The sequence below is a fragment of the Semicossyphus pulcher genome, unplaced genomic scaffold, assembly GCF_022749685.1.
Source record: "Semicossyphus pulcher isolate SPU_LCO1_2020_fin unplaced genomic scaffold, fSemPul1.0.p SCAF_7, whole genome shotgun sequence".
NCBI lineage: Eukaryota > Metazoa > Chordata > Actinopteri > Labriformes > Labridae > Semicossyphus > Semicossyphus pulcher.
Genome location: NW_027211748.1, coordinates 11,308,801 through 11,326,863, shown reverse-complemented (window position 1 = coordinate 11,326,863; position 18,063 = coordinate 11,308,801). Strand labels below are relative to the sequence as shown.

Sequence of the window (18,063 nt, the reverse complement as noted above, 5' to 3'; positions counted from 1 at the left end):
GGGAGAGCCGCTGTACTGAATATCAGCGCTCATGGAACGCCTCTTGTCCGATCAAATTACATCATCAGCAATAAAAAAAATAATGTTCCACTGGCTCATTGTAAATGCTTATTATACAGTTTGTTCTTGTAGTTTTTATGATTTTTTTAATGTATTTTACAAGCAGGATTTAATCCCTATGCTCTATAATACATGAACCATAATGGCTGATACACAGAGGGCCTTACCCTGCAATAATTAATTCAATAATTGTTGACCCTAAACACCTACAAACTAGTTATTTGAGGTCTAATGAAAATATTGAAAGCAGAATGGCACTTTTGCAAACCAACACAAAGCTTTATTGCTGCAGGCAGAAACTCGTATTTATCATACATTTTACGTACAATATATGGAAACATAGAAGGCCAACCCTCAGATGCCCTCAGGCCCCTGATATCTACGTGCTATGGAGGTAAAATAATTTGCAGAAGGGATATTTTTGCCTGCCTAGTTTGAAGTATGTGCCAAAGGAAAAAGATAACAAGCAGCTTGATGATAAAAAGCGGGCGCTGCCAAATGACAGTGCTTTATTTTCAAAATCTCAAAAAACAGAACAAAAACATTTTTCTCTGTCTGACACCCGAGTAATTTTAAAATGACAGTGATTTAAAAAGATTTGGGTCCTACTAACCCAGAAAAATTAGAATATTCTGATCTCAAGTAATAGAAAGAAATTGCTTTTTCATGCAACAACAAAGACACAGTGGTCAAAGTGCTTTTCTTACAACTGTATACACTTAGAATGTCAGTTTAACAAATACCACTGTCTGTAAGGTACATTGATTCACTGCATCACCTGTCAGTAGACATTTAATTCAATGCTCAGAGGCCTGTAAAGACTTTCCAGTGTGCTTCATGATGTTGCTCTTTATAGAGGAAGCACTGCCTGCAGTCTGTCATGTGTTAATATTTATCCAAGAATGCTTCCCATCACGGTTCCACAATAATAGAGATTGTTTAAGAAAACTTAGCAGAATCTGTGGCTATTGTTAACTCTTTTTTTCATATAAAAGCACTTTAAAGACAGTGCCCTGCTGAACCACATGTTGAAAGAAGACCACAGTGTGCTGTTTTATATGTGAACCTCATTTAAAACACAAGAGTTTCATTGTTGGGTGCTGGGAGGAAAAGATGTGTCGGGGTTTCACAAGGTTTAAGAGTAGGATTTCAGTCAGACATGGGGTTTAGATTTAGTATGATACTCTCTTGGGTGGCGAGATAGAGAGGGTATCAGCTCATAATCATAGCACATCACTGCCCCCTGTTGGAATATAAGTAGTACCACAGGGGTCTTGAAATTCAAGCCCCAAGCTTTAACTTTTACTTTAACTAGCATTCAGCTATATAGAATCATGTTTGTTCTTTACCAAATGTTGTCTTTTTTTCAACTGAATGTATCTGAATAAAGTTGTAAAAGTCATACAAAATAAATAAAAATGGAATGGGATTGATTTACTCAACTTGCCACCACAACCTCCTGGTCTACAGGTGGCGATATGTCCTGTGTTTTTTCATTCTTCCTCGGTGGTTTTGCACAACAATCATTCAACATGGCGGCCCACAGGATAGCATGTTTAGGGTTAAATGCCCTTTATTCTACTGTGTGCGCCCCAAAGCAGGTAAATAACTCTTTATTATGTTGTACTTTGTAGTTTGGGTGTTTTAGTAAGGTTGTCTCACACATTAAAACAGAGAGAGGGCAACATTTTCACTGTTAGCTAGTGGCGTTACTGACTTTAGCTCGTTAGCTAATGCTAGTTAGCCTGCCAGGTGACATGCCTTTTATATCGTTTTTAACAACCTGTCTATTCGCCGTAATTGCAAGGTGCAATGTTTGATTTTTTTAGGTTTACATTTAATCGTTTTTTTACTTCATTTTTTTTTATTGCGGTGGAGTATGAAAGATTTTCAATCATATCTGAAACTAACTGTCTTGAAATGCATCCTTACCTGTGTCAAGAAACTCTTTACCTGTGTTACTCTGCTGAGGCTCCCCCACATCAGCTTCAGTTATATCAGTCTGTTTCTGCAGGTACCGAAGCGTATGTTACCAACTCATATCTACTAATTTTTAGAGCCTAATTCAAAGACTCATACATTGAATTGTTAGCGGACAGATTACGACCTTAACCCAAAGGGGAAACTAGTAAACAGCGTCGGTTTGGGAGTTGGTGTGGACACAGGACAGAGGTAGAAGATGTCAAAGAGGAGGGTAGAAGGCAAAGGCAAACATTACGGTCTTCTTGGTTCATGGCCACATTTTGCTGTCAATCACTAATATCTGCTGGATGAATATGTGCAGGCCCTGAGGAGCTGCTGGGGGGCGGTGGAGCAGGTGAGGAGTTACTATGTTGACTGGAGGATGCTGAGGGATCTGAAGAGAAGACAAATAGCCTTTGACTATTCTGATGAGAGGTTACGGATCAATGCACTGAGGAAGAACTGCATCCTGCCCAAAGAACTCCAGGTACAATGATGTATTTTACACTATTTTTTACTGTAAGTTAAAGAGTATATTTCACGTAAGTGCTACTTTTGCTGAAATGTTTTTCCATTATTATTTTAAATACAAACTGTGGGGTTTTAAATATTTAAAAAATCTTTGCAGGATGTGGCAGATAAAGAAATTGCAGCACTACCACGGGACAGCTGCCCTGTGAGAATACGCAACAGGTGTGTGATGACTTCAAGGCCTCGAGGATTGAAGCGAAGGTGGCGTCTCAGCCGGATCGTCTTCCGACACTTGGCCGACCACAACCAGATGTCCGGGATTCAGAGGGCGAGGTGGTGATCCATGAAGATACAGCTGGATTGGATCATGAAAAACCAGAAGAGCAGGACATCAGCTTTCAATACAGACTTTGCCTTTTAGTGTCTGGAGTCTTTACAGGTATTGACTTCATTGGAACAGTTCCACCTCTACCCACTAAAGCATGGAAGTTGTTATGTATAATTGAATCCACCCTGCAGCTTATTTTTAAGAATTTTGGAGATTCTGAGAACATGATTATATCCTCTCTGTTGATGTTGTTTCTCCTGGTCTGTAAGTTTGTTTTTGTCTTGTATGGCTCTTCAAAGTACATATTTAAAGAGAAAATTATAAAGTGCCTCCTCACAGGAGCAAATGTCCATGTAACTTACTGTTCTGTAAATGGATAAATAAATATTGTTATACATGAATAACTTTTCCATTTCAAGATTTTTTTGGTTGAATGTAAAATGTAGAAGTTGATATAAAAACTAGTTATGTTTTATAGTTATATTTGGTATTTTGAAGAAAATGTTTTTTCCTCCACCATCAGACGTCAGTTACCCTTTTAAAGTATTGACTGTCTAAAGTAAAACTTTTGTATGTATAATCAAAAAAGCTATATTTGATCCAAACTTGGAACATTGGTAGTTGTATATTGTTGGTTAAAATATGAAATTTCATTAGAAGCGCTTTTTCCAAAATGCTCCAAATCCACTTGATTTAATAAATATTCTATTGTTATTATATTATATTAAGAAAACCCAAATGAAGTTGAGTAGTCACCTTCTGAAATCCCCATATGCTTACACTACCGGATTGGGTGTTATCATAATCTTTAATCAAATACCTTTTTATACCTTGTATACACATTTAATATATTTAAAATACTTTAAATGTATCGTTAACATCATGCAGTTATCTATAAAAGTGGTCGAAAGTCATGAAACTTCTAAAAGGTCATTTATTTTATTGACATTAACAGTCCAGTAGGTGGCGGTAGTACGCCTGTATGCTCGCTTGCCAACCACGACTAGAGAAGATGAACAAGAGGCGGGATCGTCTTTCTATTGCTGTGAAAACTACACGAGATTCAGTGCAGAGGACACAGGCACATCTCTGAACTTAGCTTACCTAACTGCTAAAAACAAAGCATAAATGGATCTAACCGCACAGGTAAACAAAATGTTTTTATTCACAAGGTATACGCTGACAGCGCGCCTACAGGGTTGTATGATACGAGCTGATTGAGGTAGCTGAATTATAATTCATGATACCACAATGCTACTTTAGCTGACATTAGTCAAGTTAGCTACGTAGCTAGCTACCGCGAACCATAGAACCGGTAAAGTGGTGTTTGTCAATTTTATCTGTTTCAACGATTATGTAAATTTTTTACCGAACTAATGGCAATTATGTAAAAAATGTCATATATCTAATTATGTTTGGCGGCATGTGGTTGTAGCTAGCTGGCTAACAGTAAGTTAGCTTTGACTGGAGTTTGACAGAATATTCTGGCGACGCAATGTTAACATAACTCAGTATTTATCTACATGGTTTAAAAATGAAACTTCAGAGACTTCAGCTGACCTCAAGACTAGATTCTAGACATAACAACCAAGAGGGTATCGGGTAACTAAGAGTAGTGTTTATTAGATGCCTCGATCATTTATGGTTTTTATTTCTGAAACTGAAAGTACAGTGGTTTATTTTTCCTGATTCCATTAAATTATATTCAAGCAAGATCTGCAGCTTTCATATTGTATTTAATTTGAGACATTATGTGCCGCTGACTAATTTGTTAATCATAATGATTTTTCAGTCGATCATCTTAAGAAGATGCAAATTCAGCTCAAGAATTTTGACTGTAAAATAAGCTGTTTGTGGTTTGACACACCATCAAAGTTAGATGTTCTGTTAAACAGAAGTTCATGAGCATCTCTCAGCATTATACTTTTCTCCCCCTTTTTTTGCCCAAACAGATCAACCAATTGGAGGCAGACTTGCAGGAGCTGGGGTCACTCTTGGAGAAGGCAGAGAGGAAGAGAGTGCAGGATCTGCTACAGCAGGAGCAGAAGAAGGTGGAGAAGGAGCTTGCAGTTAAACGACAACAGAAGGAGCAACAAGCCAGGAGAGAGGCAGACCCATCTGCTGCCTCTAAAGCGACATACACAGTCAAGATCACCAACTATGGTATGCTGCTATTGTTCATTAAGACTGCCAGTCAATTCGTGTGAAAGGGACACAGTTGGGATCTGTGCAAGAACTGAAAAAGTATTTCAATATTAATCACACTTTTGCTTCTTCTCTACAGCGTGGGACCAGTCAGAGAAATTTATCAAAATTTACCTGACATTGAAGGATGTGCACAAAATCCCATCAGAAAACGTGGAGGTCAACTTTACAGAAGGGTAAGGTGATATTAAACATACTGTGTATTTACACAGTGTTTATTATTATATTTCATCATGTCTCTCCATCTATACAATTGTACTAGCTCACTCCACTCTTTTGCAGGTCATTTTCTGTGATGGTAAAGGAGCTAGATGGGAAGAACCACCAGATGACCATCCTCAACCTGTTATATCCCATCGATGTAAAGGAGAGCTACAAAAAGGTGAATCATCAGTTAAAGCTTCAGACTGTTTTTTAATTGAAGTTGGCACGAGTTATTTGTCCGTAGTACATATAAAAAGTAGGCAGTGAGTTGAACTTCCCATCAGTCAAAAGTAGGAAGCAGTATATGGGACTAAAGAATATTAACGCCATAGCTTGATGTCTCTTTACAGTGAGGAACGGCTTTGTTTTTTGAAGATTGTTGATCCAGAACTAGAACATAATTAAGATGGATGATGTTTTCTGTTTTGTATGGCTGGATGACATTAAGAATTTCACTGGACAGAAAGCAGACTGCAAAACAAAATCAAGCTATAAATATTTCTGACTGATACTACTGTGACTTAAAATGCTTATGGCTAAGTTTATGTTCAAAAGTTCCCAGCTATTAAGTGTCAACTTTCATTGTATCCCTGATTTGAATCTGCTAACTTCTGTGGAGATTCTTGGTAACTTTTCATAAGATCTGTAACCGTCTTTCCTCCCTTAAACAGATCAAAACCGACATGGTCCTGGTCATGTGCAAGAAGCAGGCAACAAAGAAGTGGGATTGCCTAACAAAGGTGGAAAAGCAAACTAAAGAAAAAGAGTAAGTTTATATAAAAAAAAGAAAAGGAATCTTGATTCTTGTTCAAGTTCATTGTATTTGGTGACATAAGGCCACTGCAGCCTCCAAGATTGCTCATTCTTTGTGCAAGTCAACATATAAGATAATGTTTATGAAAAGTACCACTACTGTTTATGTCAGTGGTTTGTTAGTAGATCATGAATTCATGGCATGAGAATCTGTATATAAATTACCACAGTTAACATACTTGAAACCTCGCCAGTATTTTCATAAATACCTGATTAATCCAAACAGAACTCCAAGACAGAGGCTTCATTAGCACTGCTCGGATTTGAATGCTTTGTTTAACTCACATTATATTGTATTTACAAATACAGCTGATATAAGATTCAAGTCTGAATGTGTCATGGACATGGAGGCCCCTGAAGTCGGCGTTTCATTAAAAGTTGACGTGCTGTGGAAGGAGTGGTGCGATGCTAACTAGACTTGCACCACAGAAACATAAAATGTGTCAGGAAATCAAGCTACAATTTACTGCATTTGTCATGGCCAGCACAGAATTGTGACAAGGTAACATTGCAAAACAATAGACCTTTACCTGACATAGACCACATATGAAAGATCCCAGAATCCAACTCATAAAGTTCAGATTCCATGTGTTTGGTGGTGTCACACTGTTATCAAATAATAAAAAAAAACAATCTGAGTTACTTACAAGCAGGAAAATCAGATGTGGGCCACTTGGAGCATACCTGTACATTAACCTGCACACTGCAGTGCAGTACCATATTCATGTGCCAGGGGTCACTGTTTACTGTGCAGCACTGTGCATGCATTCATGCAGGATGAGAATGAGGATCCCACCATTATATGAAATCTTACCATATTGTTCCTCAACAGAAAACCCAACGTTGATGACAATGCCGACCCCAGTGATGGCCTGATGAGCATGCTGAAAAAGATTTACTCAGATGGAGACGACGAGATGAAGAGAACCATCAACAAAGCCTGGTCAGAGTCCCAAGAGAAGAAAACACGAGGAGGAATTGGAGGAGACATGATGGACTTCTGAAGTGCACTCACTGTCATCCACAGCAGGGCCGCGTGAGAGCTGCCAGGGATGGAGCTGACATGACTTGAATATTATCTGATGTGTAGAAACTGAAGTCAAATATCATATTTCCACAAACTCATTATAAATGTACAAGGTGTAGGGATGTATATATAAACATCCGTTGGCCTCATATTGCTTTTAAAATCAGGCAACCACTGTTCTCCTAGTCATTGGACATGATGCAATTAACCTGTCAGTGAATCCCTGTACAAACATAAGGGCACTTTCCAGCAGATGGCAGCCTTACACTGTAAGAAATCCAACAGATTCTTCCCTTGTTTTTTTAAAGGTTATTATATGTGTTGAAGGACCACAATGCAGTTTGTTTCCTGAGATAAACGTCTGTTGGTAATTCAGAGTTTAAATGTTTTCCAGCGATCATTTGCCAAAGACATGACTTCTTATAAATTCAGCCTTTTGTTTTTTGTCATTCCATAAATAACCATCCCTGTCTGTAAAGCTCCAAAACACATTCCTTGTAATTCCATAATGTAAGTTTTGGGACACAATAGCACTACATATGTGACTATGTAAAACTCAAGTTTTCAGTATGAAGGTTGTTTTACTTTGGTTTTGTCTTACATGTGTTGTTGCCCACCCTCAGGTTGTTCATGATGTTCTCTCAAATATAGATCTTGAGTCTTAATGTCTCTGCTTCTCTTCTGGTTTTGTGATTCCAATAGATTTTATTCAGGGTTTTCAGCAGGCTACAATCCACACAGAACCTCAGCAGAATATATCAATGGTCCAATCACCAAAATAAATCCTGGTCACCTAGATTATTACTTTTTAATCCAGCACAGTTTTTTGTATTCATGCCCCGTCTTGCTGTATACAGTCACAGCTAAAAGTAGTGAGTTCTGCAGTTGCACGTTTTGTCCACGAGGTGGCGGCCGCGATCAATCGTTCAAATAGGGTTTTTGTCTGGGCATAACACAGACACATTTTGGGAAAATACCCTAAACCCCGATTTTTCTTCTAAAATGTGAGTTGGTTTTTTTTTTGGCGAGATTCTGATTTTTTTAGTGGGATAAACTAATTTCTGCGCCTGCAGTTATGTCAAATTAATTATATGTCTAATTGCTATAGTTGTATGATCTGTAAGATAATTATGTACCTAAGTCGTATAATTGTTTTGGACAAAGAGACAGGTGATCATATTCTATAATCCATTGTTATATCGTATGGCTACATTTCTACATTTGTTCTGTTAATTAATAATATTTCAAGTCATTTTCAGCACGTGCGCACCTTCTCAGAGACTGGTAATTTGTTTCCATCTCCCTTTCACATTCAATAAAGTGTGAGTGTGGATTAAATGTGACGAACAGGAACCCCCCTCCCCCGGCGTACAGCGTGTCATTGGCCTCTCGGCAGCTCTGAGACATGAGTTACATCAACGTGAGTTAGACTTATTCCTTTTTCATGAGCTGTTTCATTCACGTTTCCTTAAATTCCAGCTGCATTTTTGATTGATCTTCAGTCTGAGCAAATCGTCTGGACTTTCTCCGGCAGTTCGCCTCCTCGCCCCGCCCCTGCTCAGTGACGTCACGGCTGGTTTAAAGGCACAGGGAGCGAGGCGCAGACACGCCAGATGGATACAGTTGGACGTGCCGGACGCATCGCTACGATCCAGACCAATTTCTGAGAAGACAAGCGAAAGGGATATTTATTTATACGTATACAGATTGATTATTTATACCGTTGTGTTAAATGGATACCGGTTGTTTCACTGCGGCGCAGCGTATCTCGTGCCACGCCATGAATGCGGATTTATTTAAGCCTGTTCCGGAGCGTGGACCCCAACAGTCCTCTGCCCCGGTGAAAACCAGCAGGAATAAATCTGAACAAATCAAACCAGAGCTGGCCCAGGTGGTGACAGACTCCAAGACAGGAAGATCCTACAGCAAAGGGAAGCTTCTGGGAAAGGTACGGCGATATATTTTACATGCTTCTTTGGCTTCATCACTGGAGTCTCTCTTTTTTGAGGCGTTTTATCTGAGACGAAAGACGGATCTAAAATTTTGAGTCTGGGTTGGGTTGATAGGGGAGCTGTCGATGATTAAAATTCATCATTAGATATGTTCCAGGTGTGTTACTAATGCGGGAATAGGGAATGACCTCGTGGTGGATGTGGCCAATCTCCCCTGCTGTGCGCGTCGTTGCTGAATGAATCAGGCGCAAGGTGTGCCCAGCTCCTGTGCTCACACATGACTGCCAACACATAAGAGCCAAAAAAGATCATTTTAAAGATTTATCGCATTTTTTACTGGCCTCAAAGATGCCTGTTAAACCCCCAAAACATCCTCTTAACGACGCCATAATCCCTCTCCTCTAACACATCGCCCCTGTAATGCTTTTTGACACACTATGTGCCATGTATGAATGGAGCGACTGTATCAACATGTTGCTCGTCATCGATACGCTGCGTCGGGCAGCCAGCCAAGTCTCTCTTTTTCCCCCCCTCTCCTTGCTGCCTGCCGCAGAGCTGGAAACGTCTCCGTCAATTTCACGGTTAATGAATGCAGCAGTAGTTCGGTCTGCCTCATCCCTCACGTCCACCAGCCGACATAATCCTGATTGTATTCAGAAATGTGCAGAAATAAGCAGCTGCAAACGTGATCTTAGGGGTTGATGGTGGGTTTTAGAAGCACATGAGAGCGTCCAAGCCAGAAAAGATGCTGTGCAACTGATTATAAAATGATGCAGCCTAATAGAGTTAACCCTTGCACTGTTAAAGCTGGACTGGTTTTTCTCCTCTAATTGATTTCCCTCCACACCCCCATGTCAGAATTGGCTAAATTACTGTCAAAACATTTGGATTGCTGCACACGTATTGATCCTCACATCACAGGCTTGCCATTGAGGCAGATAATTTATGGCCATTGCAGGTTTTCAACCTGCTGCTTTTGTTAACTGATCATCCTGTTTGTCTCCCCCAAGGGCGGCTTTGCTCGATGCTACGAGATGACAGACCTCTCTAACAACAAAATGTATGCGGTGAAGGTGATTCCACAGAGCAGGGTGTCCAAACCGCACCAGAGGGACAAGGTACACGATCGTGCTTGTTTATATTCTGCCGAGAGGGCCATGCAGTATCCTGCATTCAACATCCTGATTGTGTTTCGGTTTGAAACGTGCTCACAAACTGATGGATTGTCACATTTTAACAGATTACCAATGAGATCGAGCTGCACAAAACCCTGTCACACAAGCATGTGGTGAAATTCTCTCATCATTTTGAAGACCAAGAAAACATCTACATATTCCTCGAGCTCTGCAGTCGGAAGGTGAGACTTGAGAAATTTCTAGAACAGGCTGCATTGCTTGCTGGTGCTCTGCTTGCACGTATACAGCTTATTCCACAGTGGCACAACAGAGACTTTACACACTATTTTTTTTATAGACCATTTCTTATTATATACCCAATTTAAATACACATAACAAATAGCCTAACTATTTCTGTTGACTCCCAAAAACCCTCCTGATTTACAACACCATGTGTGATGTGTGTGCAGCAGTGTTGTACAGTCCCACTGATGGACGCTAGGTTGACAGTTCCTTCATTGCTCTGTCTCTGCAGTCTCTGGCACACATTTGGAAGGCGAGACACACGCTCACAGAGCCAGAAGTGCGTTATTACCTCAGACAGATCATATCCGGCCTCAAGTACCTCCACAGCAGAGGGATCCTGCACAGAGACCTCAAACTAGGTACGTGAGCTGAAACCTGGCGCACGCACACACACAGGCATCCCAGGAATCCGCTGTGACTTTGGGCCGGCACATGTTATCTGTGGAATGCTGACTGGACGAATGTTTTTGTCTCTTTCAGGCAACTTCTTTGTCAACGAGAACATGGAGCTGCGGCTGGGAGACTTCGGCCTCGCTGCCAAGCTGGAGACAGTCGAGCAGAGGAAAAAGTGAGAATCTTTGACGTTTTCAACCTTTTGAATGGAAGAGAGGCTGATAGGGAAATTCAGACTGGTTTTGGTGAACAATTTTTTTTTTTATACCCTTTAGTGGATTTTTGAAGTTAAACACTTTTAATTCCTACTTCAAGAGGGATTACTTTACATAAACATATCACCCAAGCACCTGAGCATAAGCCCTTAGCTGTTTTCTATGCTTTCACAACGCACATGAACCTAAAACCATTACGTCGGTTACTAAGCACACACTTCCTCCCACAACCTACCCTCAGTAAGTCCCTAACTAAACCGGTTTCCAAGTGACGGTTAAATGTAGCGCTTGGAGCACAGTTTCACTACCTGTTTGACACTTTCCTGGCGAATACCAGAAGCATGAGTGTGGCAGGAAAATTACTGCTCTAACAACTACCTCCTTCTTTGCGTGATGCAACAACAGAACCAGAAAACGATTAGAATAGTTTGAGGTATTAAAGTAATCCTTTTTATTTGTTTCTCAGAACAATCTGTGGCACTCCAAACTACTTGGCCCCCGAGGTGCTCAACAGACAGGGCCACGGCACAGAGTCCGACGTCTGGTCCCTCGGATGTGTGATGTGAGTTGCTCTTCGGTCATGTGTGAAAGGAAATCTGTGGAATGTAAAGAGACAGGTTTTGGCTTTTTACTGTCAATCTTGAGTTCACCAATTGTTTCCTTGTTTTATCTGATTCAGGTACACACTGATGTGCGGAAACCCTCCCTTTGAGACTCTTGACCTAAAGGAGACCTACAAGTGTATAAAGGAAGTTCGGTACAACTTGCCATCCTCGCTCTCCCCTCCTGCACAGAAACTCATCTCAGGCATCCTGCAGAAAAACCCCAGCGACAGACTCTCCCTGGATCAAATCCTCAACCACGAATTCTTCACCAAAGTATGCACCATGCTTAATCTGTCAGTTTTAAAGAAATAATTATGCTGTAGGATGATTTCAAGTCATGTTTTTGTGGGATGGGGAAGTGATGCTTGAAACTAGAGCTGAATCTGGCCTGACGACTCTTGATGTGTCGTCCTTTTTTGCTCAGAATTAGCTGCGTGCCAACTCGTCCCTCCTGCATCTCCCTCACCTTCTGATCTGCTCACTCTCTGCCTTTTTTTTCTCTTCCTCCTCTAGGGTTTCACTCCCGATAAGCTTCCTCCTAGCAGCTGTCTGATGGTGCCAGAGCTCCATCCCCCCAGCCCTGCCAAGAAATTCTTCACTAAGATGGCCAAGAGCCTCTTTGGGAAGAAGAAAGCAAAAGGTAAGCAGCAGCAGTCAGGTGCCTGGCAGTGTAGAACAGTAGGTCATCTGTTTCGCACGATAACTGTTTACATATTTGTCCTTTCCCAAATGTAATTATGTCACGCCGCTCATCCTGTTCATCTAGTTTTGTTTCACGAGAACTGACATTAAATGTTTTCACAAGAAAGAACTATTTTTAGTTTTGCTTTCAAGCATTTCAAAGAGCTACCACAGGTATGAGTGCTCCTGCTTTTCAACATATCTGTTGTGACTACAACTCGACTCTTGTTTTTGCAGTGGAGAAAATTCCATGCGAGGAAAAAGACGACAAAGACATTTCCAAGCTGGTCTCGGGCATCGTTAAATGTTCCATCAACCGGCAGATTAGCTACAAGACAGTGGGACCCAACGAGGTACGGCTTTCATCTCTTTTGTGTCCTACTTCTTCTGCAAGAAAAACAAAATGGCGCCTTGTTTACTTCAGACAAAAAAAGGGTACTTTCCAGCTCCTAATAAGTGCTGTGAAACGATGCACTTGTGTACTACTTGTGGGACTCGATACAGACGACATCCGCTGTGACTGATAATTGCTTATGCAGCAAGTTCTCTGAATAATGGATTATGCTTTTAATTATACAGAAGAACTGCTCTTCCTAAAGAGATTTAGAAATGTGTTTTTTGTGGAGCTTTAGCTTTGTTTCACTGAGTCTGCAGTGTGAGAGTCTGTGCTGTCCCAGAAGTCCTTCAGCAGATGACAAATTCAGAGAAGTGTTTGTTGTTTGAGGCCCGTTTTCTTTCTAGTATTTGAGGGAACTGTTGGTGTGCGTGGCTCAATCATCCATTCTTGTTGTCCCTTTACTACATAATTTGCGCCTTACTACAGACTATTTATCTCTTTTTGGATTCATTTTTAAAAGAGCCATTATTAGAGTTGAGGATAAATGCCACGACAGCAGGAAGCTCAGTTAGCCAATCCCTGATCAGGCTGGCACAGCTGCTATTTATAGAGCCCAAAAGGAACTACATTGTTTGTTCTTCAGCGTGAATATTTCTGTCAGCTTGACAGTGAGCGTTAGCTGAGAAACCAGGTTTTCCAGAAGCATAAACTGGATTTTCTTTTCTTTGAGGAAACAAAGCAGTTATCAAAAGTAGCCGGTTTCCTTCTTTGTAGCTCTATTTGTGGTCACACGACATCAGAAACTACTTGTGAAACTTGCACTGTGCTTTACAGCAACACATACAGAAATTTGAAGTGTTGCTAAAAGTGTTTTTTGCAGTGTCAGGAAGATGCACTTGTATAAACCACAAAACCAGTGAAGCAGCTGTTAAAGCTGAAGCCTAATATAGAAAATAAGAAAGTATTTTACAGGCAGGTGAAGCAGCTGTGCAAACATTAATAGATCACAGGCTGTCTCATGCAGCTCTTCTTAATTCTGTGGTTACTTCTATCTTTCAATTGGTGTGTGATCATCTCACTCTTCTCCTTTACTTTCACTTTGCCTGTTTTTCAAAGCATGACTGTTAATTTAATCATGTGTCTGTCTTGCTGCTCAGGCCCCCTCTCCCACCGGTCAGCTGGTCAGCTCTGTGCCTCTGGAGCAAACTCCTGCTGAGGAGGAATCCAGGAAGTCCATCTCCCGCTCCTTCAAGGGCACCATGGCCAGCAGCACTGAACGTAAGGCCCGATACTTTGTTCTTTTATAGATGTATTTCATAGCATGTAATTCTTTTGTCTTTCTGGATCATAGTTTCACTTTTATTCTTGTTTTCTCTCCAGCGTGTGAGGACGTCCTGACCCCTGCAGCTGTCGCTGAATCAGCCATGAAAGTTCTCAACAGCTGCCTGGCCACCATGCCTGCAGGTAGGAGAGCACAAATAATGCTGAGTTACAAAGACAGCAAGAGAATTTATGGCCTACAGCATAGTACTATAATAAACATCTGAATCTTTTGTATCTGATACGGGGCGCCAACATGGCAAAAGAAAGTGCTGCTTCCTCCAACTTGAACCAGCTCTTATTTTCTGAGTTATATAACTAATTATGCAAAGTCATTCAATTTTAATCAACCAGATCATTCCTCATCGGAGCCTTTTCTTTATATCCTCCGAATATCTGCTGACTCATGCAACCTAGAGCGCATTTTTAAACTTATCATTTGCAGCATCTTTTTTTTTAAACGCTGACTTTGAAAATATAAAGTAATTGTGTCCTCTACTTGCTAATTATGGAACATCTTCCCGTCATGTTATAATTTCTAACATGTTTATCTCCCTCTCCTCAGCCACCAGGAACCCGCCCTGTTTGTCCAGGCCTCAGTCCTTCCTGTGGGTCACCAAATGGGTGGACTACTCGAACAAATACGGTTTTGGCTATCAGCTCTCAAACCAAAGCATCGGTGTGCTCTTCAACGAGGGAACACACCTCAGTCTTTGTAACCAACGCAAGTAAGTACCCGAAGAGCGTCAGTATTTACTGAAGGTGTCGTGTAAACATTTACAGTGTGCTTTAGACTCAGCCAGGTAACTTGAGTTCAGTATGTGCTCCAATTATACTTAACAGTTGAGCCGAGTTAGCCTCTCTTATCAACATTTGTGATCATCATTTTAATCTGTTTTTCCACTTCCTTCCAAACAGGACAGTCCACTACTGCTTGACCAACAACAAACACTTCACATTCTCTGCCAGCTCTCTACCTGAGCAGCTTCGCAGCCAGAAACAAATAGTGGAGCTCATGGCCAACTACATGGAGCAGAACCTGATGGAGGTACGGGCACACTGGTTAATAATTAGCTGGAGGACTGCAGACATTAGTTTGATTAATCAAATACTGAATGAAATGTATGAATGGTTTATATAACCATTTAAGATACTGAGAAGACAAACTTATAATTTAACAGATGTGATCTTAACCACATTATTTGCCCCTTTTCAGGGTGGAGATCTGCACTGTGAGGAGCAGGTCTCAGGCTCTCCTCCTCTGCTGCTCCAGTGGGTGAAGACCGACCACGCTCTTGTAATGCTCTTCAACAATGGCACCCTACAGGTCCGTAAAAGCTCATGAACTCTATTGTGTTGCACTCATTTTTTTCAACATATGTTCATCTTTAAAATAAACAGCCTTCTTACATTTATGCTCCGTTTTTATTCCCTTCCAGGTGAACTTCTACACAGACCACACCAAGATCATCCTGTGCAAGTCATCCGACGACTCCTACCTGCTCACCTACATCAGCCGGGAGCGCGTCTCGTGCACTTACCTCCTCAGCATGCTGGCTGAGATGGGCTGCACCTCGGAGCTCAGACACCGGCTGCGATACGTGGTTCAGCTGCTCCAACACCATGCCGATGCCTGAGAGCACCGCTCAGTGCCTCCCAGGCTGCCTGAGTGGCAGATGCCTTAGAGGCAATGTGACTGGTGAACACCTCTTCTTAGGCAGCCTGACTGTTTGATATAATTTCTCAAGGCAGTGCCGCGAGGAGCTGACTGACGGAAGGATGCTCGGAGGAGTTGAGCAAACGTTCTTGGTGGACTGGTGCTTAGGAGGCAGTTTATCACATGGATTGACCTTGATAAGCATCAAGCAGTCAGGAAGTTGCCCCCACGCAGCATCTGCCTCAAGGATTAGTGCCTGTCCAGCTTATGCCTCAAAGGTATCCACCTGGAAGGTATTGATACCTAAAATAAGAGACTCCTACTTGGCTTGAAATGATGGATCCCTCACAGGCAGATGCCTAAATGAACACGACTCCCATTTACCTTCCCAACACTTAAACCACTGCTTCTTGGCTGGACCTTTCAAAGCCACCATCCAACCCTGCACCTTTCAGCTTCCCCCTGACCACCGAAAAACCCAGGCATGGTTTCTCAAAAGGTATCTAAACACTAAAATTGTCCTTTTTGCTTGCAAAGGAACAAGGATAATCTTGAAGCTGGAATGCCTTTTTAGGTTAGCAGCAAGCTCACTTACGGCGTTGACTTGCACTTGAACCGTGGTCTTACAGCAGAGATGCTTCGGGAAGAGCTGTGTGGTTAGAGAGAGAAAGACCCTCCTACTTTTGACTGGTTTCTGGCCTGTTTGGACTATGGTGCACACATTCATTTTTTTTGTCCTTTTTTATGTTAAAAGAATAATATTGAGCCAGCTATAGGATCACACTACGATCTTGACCTCACATGCACAAAAACATTCCTGGCCTTATTTGATGATGGTGATGCTTAGGTTTGCTGCTTCTGCTCCGACATCACTTTTGTCTTTTTCTGTTAGTTATTAGAAACCAATTTCACTGACGTGGTACACGGCATAATAAAGGGGCTATGGGAGCAACACAATATTGCACTCTTTAATTTGTTTTTTTGTAGATTCATCTAGAAAGAGAAACCTTTTACGACCACTTGTTATATTTTATTCGTTTTTAAACTAGATACCAAAAGGCATTTTCTTTGTTGGTTTTTAAAATGATTCAGTTTTAAATTCACATGCAGTAGGTGAGTGTCTGTGTGTGTGTGCCACACATGTGCTGGTAGACGAACTGTTGGTTGGAAAACGAGGATGGGGAGGGGGATAAAAGTGCCTTTCTGAGGGATGTCTGTATAGTGCAATAACAACCCTTTGTGAATGTCAAGCTGGATACAAACAGAGAGGGGGTTTACAGGTGGGATTTACTTTGTACTTTGAGCCAAGTTTGAAAGTAAGTCTGATAGCACTACACTCTCACTACCTGGTATAAGCTTTTAGAATAACTGGTATCATAAATATATATCCCAGTAATATCTATAAAAAGAAAACATTGTACGCTGTTGTACTGTACTGTAATCCTTTCTCGGTTTACATTGCTTTCTCGACCCAGAGTTGTATCCTAAAAACTGTGACCTGGAATGCAAGTATTGCGTACATGTGTTTTCAAAAAACCCAACATTGTGAAAGCCATCTGCCAATTAAGAAGAGTCTTTATTTTTTGGCACATAATGTCCTGTTTATTTATTTTTTATTTATACATGTTTTTTATTTATTGTTGTGTAAATGTTACGGTCTTGACACAAGGAAATGTTCAATTCCGATCACCTTTTCTATGTGACATGTTTTGGGGAAATGGGACAAAAATAAAGTTTATTGAAAATTACCTTCATTTGAACTTTTGTTGTGCATTTAAAAAAAAGTCTACTTTTGACTTCTTGGACTGGAAATGAGGAATTCATTGATTCTAAAAACTGATATCTGGCCTTTTATCTGATTCAACATTGCAGCATTTTACCAAACACTATCACACTTTCCCTTGGCTAAATGGTATTTGGTAAACAGTTTAATCTCTTGTGAGAAGAACTGAAACTTGGTTATGTCATCCACCTCATATTGTTCTCTGTGAGGGTGGTTGAACCTGTGGCAGTGACCATAAAGCTCTAGCACCCTGCTGAAAATCTTCGGGTAAAGCGCTATGCAGATGATACACTTATGTTTGTTCAAAGCTGGCATGGCTGGCTGCTGGTTTCATTACGGAGGTTTTGTCTAGTGGTTTGACGGTTAGCTGTCTAGCAGAGTCTACCAGATCTTTTCAATATGACCAAGTAGCACAGGATGTAAATTGACTGACAACTCAACGGCAGCGCTGGTATGCCTTAAGTCGGTAATTGGGTATGCCTTGATGCTTCAGTCTGAGGTTAGCGTGCATACCTTGACTCTTGTTTCTCCTCTTGTGAAGATTAAGTTATCATACACACCTAGAAAGTCCAAAATATATCTATGGCTTATCACGGCACTAATGACGCACACTGCTGGAATTATATTAA

General features: G+C 41.0%; 3 protein-coding genes across 3 annotated transcripts; all 3 read left to right on the top strand.

Moving 5' to 3' along the window:
• Window positions 1-1,579: 1,579 nt before the first annotated feature.
• mrps14 (mitochondrial ribosomal protein S14) lies at window positions 1,580-3,214 on the top strand. Its single transcript, XM_069685371.1, has 3 exons — window positions 1,580-1,661; window positions 2,345-2,509; window positions 2,651-3,214. The coding sequence occupies exons 1-3, from the start codon at window positions 1,593-1,595 to the stop codon at window positions 2,831-2,833; spliced, it is 417 nt and encodes a 138-aa protein (XP_069541472.1). The 5' UTR covers window positions 1,580-1,592; the 3' UTR covers window positions 2,834-3,214.
• Window positions 3,215-3,877: 663 nt separating this feature from the next.
• On the top strand, window positions 3,878-7,722 carry cacybp (calcyclin binding protein). Its single transcript, XM_069685018.1, has 6 exons — window positions 3,878-3,967; window positions 4,774-4,984; window positions 5,106-5,202; window positions 5,309-5,408; window positions 5,902-5,996; window positions 6,876-7,722. The coding sequence occupies exons 1-6, from the start codon at window positions 3,950-3,952 to the stop codon at window positions 7,045-7,047; spliced, it is 693 nt and encodes a 230-aa protein (XP_069541119.1). The 5' UTR covers window positions 3,878-3,949; the 3' UTR covers window positions 7,048-7,722.
• A 971-nt stretch (window positions 7,723-8,693) lies between these two features.
• plk3 (polo-like kinase 3 (Drosophila)) lies at window positions 8,694-17,399 on the top strand. Its single transcript, XM_069685000.1, has 15 exons — window positions 8,694-9,018; window positions 10,033-10,140; window positions 10,263-10,379; window positions 10,673-10,802; window positions 10,924-11,011; window positions 11,518-11,613; window positions 11,731-11,929; window positions 12,170-12,296; window positions 12,575-12,690; window positions 13,832-13,952; window positions 14,055-14,138; window positions 14,560-14,722; window positions 14,913-15,042; window positions 15,211-15,321; window positions 15,434-17,399. The coding sequence occupies exons 1-15, from the start codon at window positions 8,803-8,805 to the stop codon at window positions 15,629-15,631; spliced, it is 2,004 nt and encodes a 667-aa protein (XP_069541101.1). The 5' UTR covers window positions 8,694-8,802; the 3' UTR covers window positions 15,632-17,399.
• The last annotated feature ends 664 nt before the right edge of the window (window positions 17,400-18,063 follow it).

What these genes read in the sequence shown, in the direction of transcription:
- mrps14 (XM_069685371.1), top strand. Translation starts at nt 1,593, where the DNA reads ATGGCGGCCCACAGGATAGCATGTTTAGGGTTAAATGCCCTTTATTCT. An exon ending in CTGTGTGCGCCCCAAAGCAG is followed by an intron (nt 1,662 to 2,344) that starts GTAAATAACTCT and finishes GAATATGTGCAG; the next exon opens with GCCCTGAGGAGCTGCTGGGG. An exon ending in TCCTGCCCAAAGAACTCCAG is followed by an intron (nt 2,510 to 2,650) that starts GTACAATGATGT and finishes AAATCTTTGCAG; the next exon opens with GATGTGGCAGATAAAGAAAT.
- cacybp (XM_069685018.1), top strand. An exon ending in AGTCAAGATCACCAACTATG is followed by an intron (nt 4,985 to 5,105) that starts GTATGCTGCTAT and finishes TCTTCTCTACAG; the next exon opens with CGTGGGACCAGTCAGAGAAA. An exon ending in GAGGTCAACTTTACAGAAGG is followed by an intron (nt 5,203 to 5,308) that starts GTAAGGTGATAT and finishes ACTCTTTTGCAG; the next exon opens with GTCATTTTCTGTGATGGTAA.
- plk3 (XM_069685000.1), top strand. Translation starts at nt 8,803, where the DNA reads ATGGATACCGGTTGTTTCACTGCGGCGCAGCGTATCTCGTGCCACGCC. An exon ending in AAGGGAAGCTTCTGGGAAAG is followed by an intron (nt 9,019 to 10,032) that starts GTACGGCGATAT and finishes GTCTCCCCCAAG; the next exon opens with GGCGGCTTTGCTCGATGCTA. An exon ending in CCTGGCCACCATGCCTGCAG is followed by an intron (nt 14,139 to 14,559) that starts GTAGGAGAGCAC and finishes CCCTCTCCTCAG; the next exon opens with CCACCAGGAACCCGCCCTGT.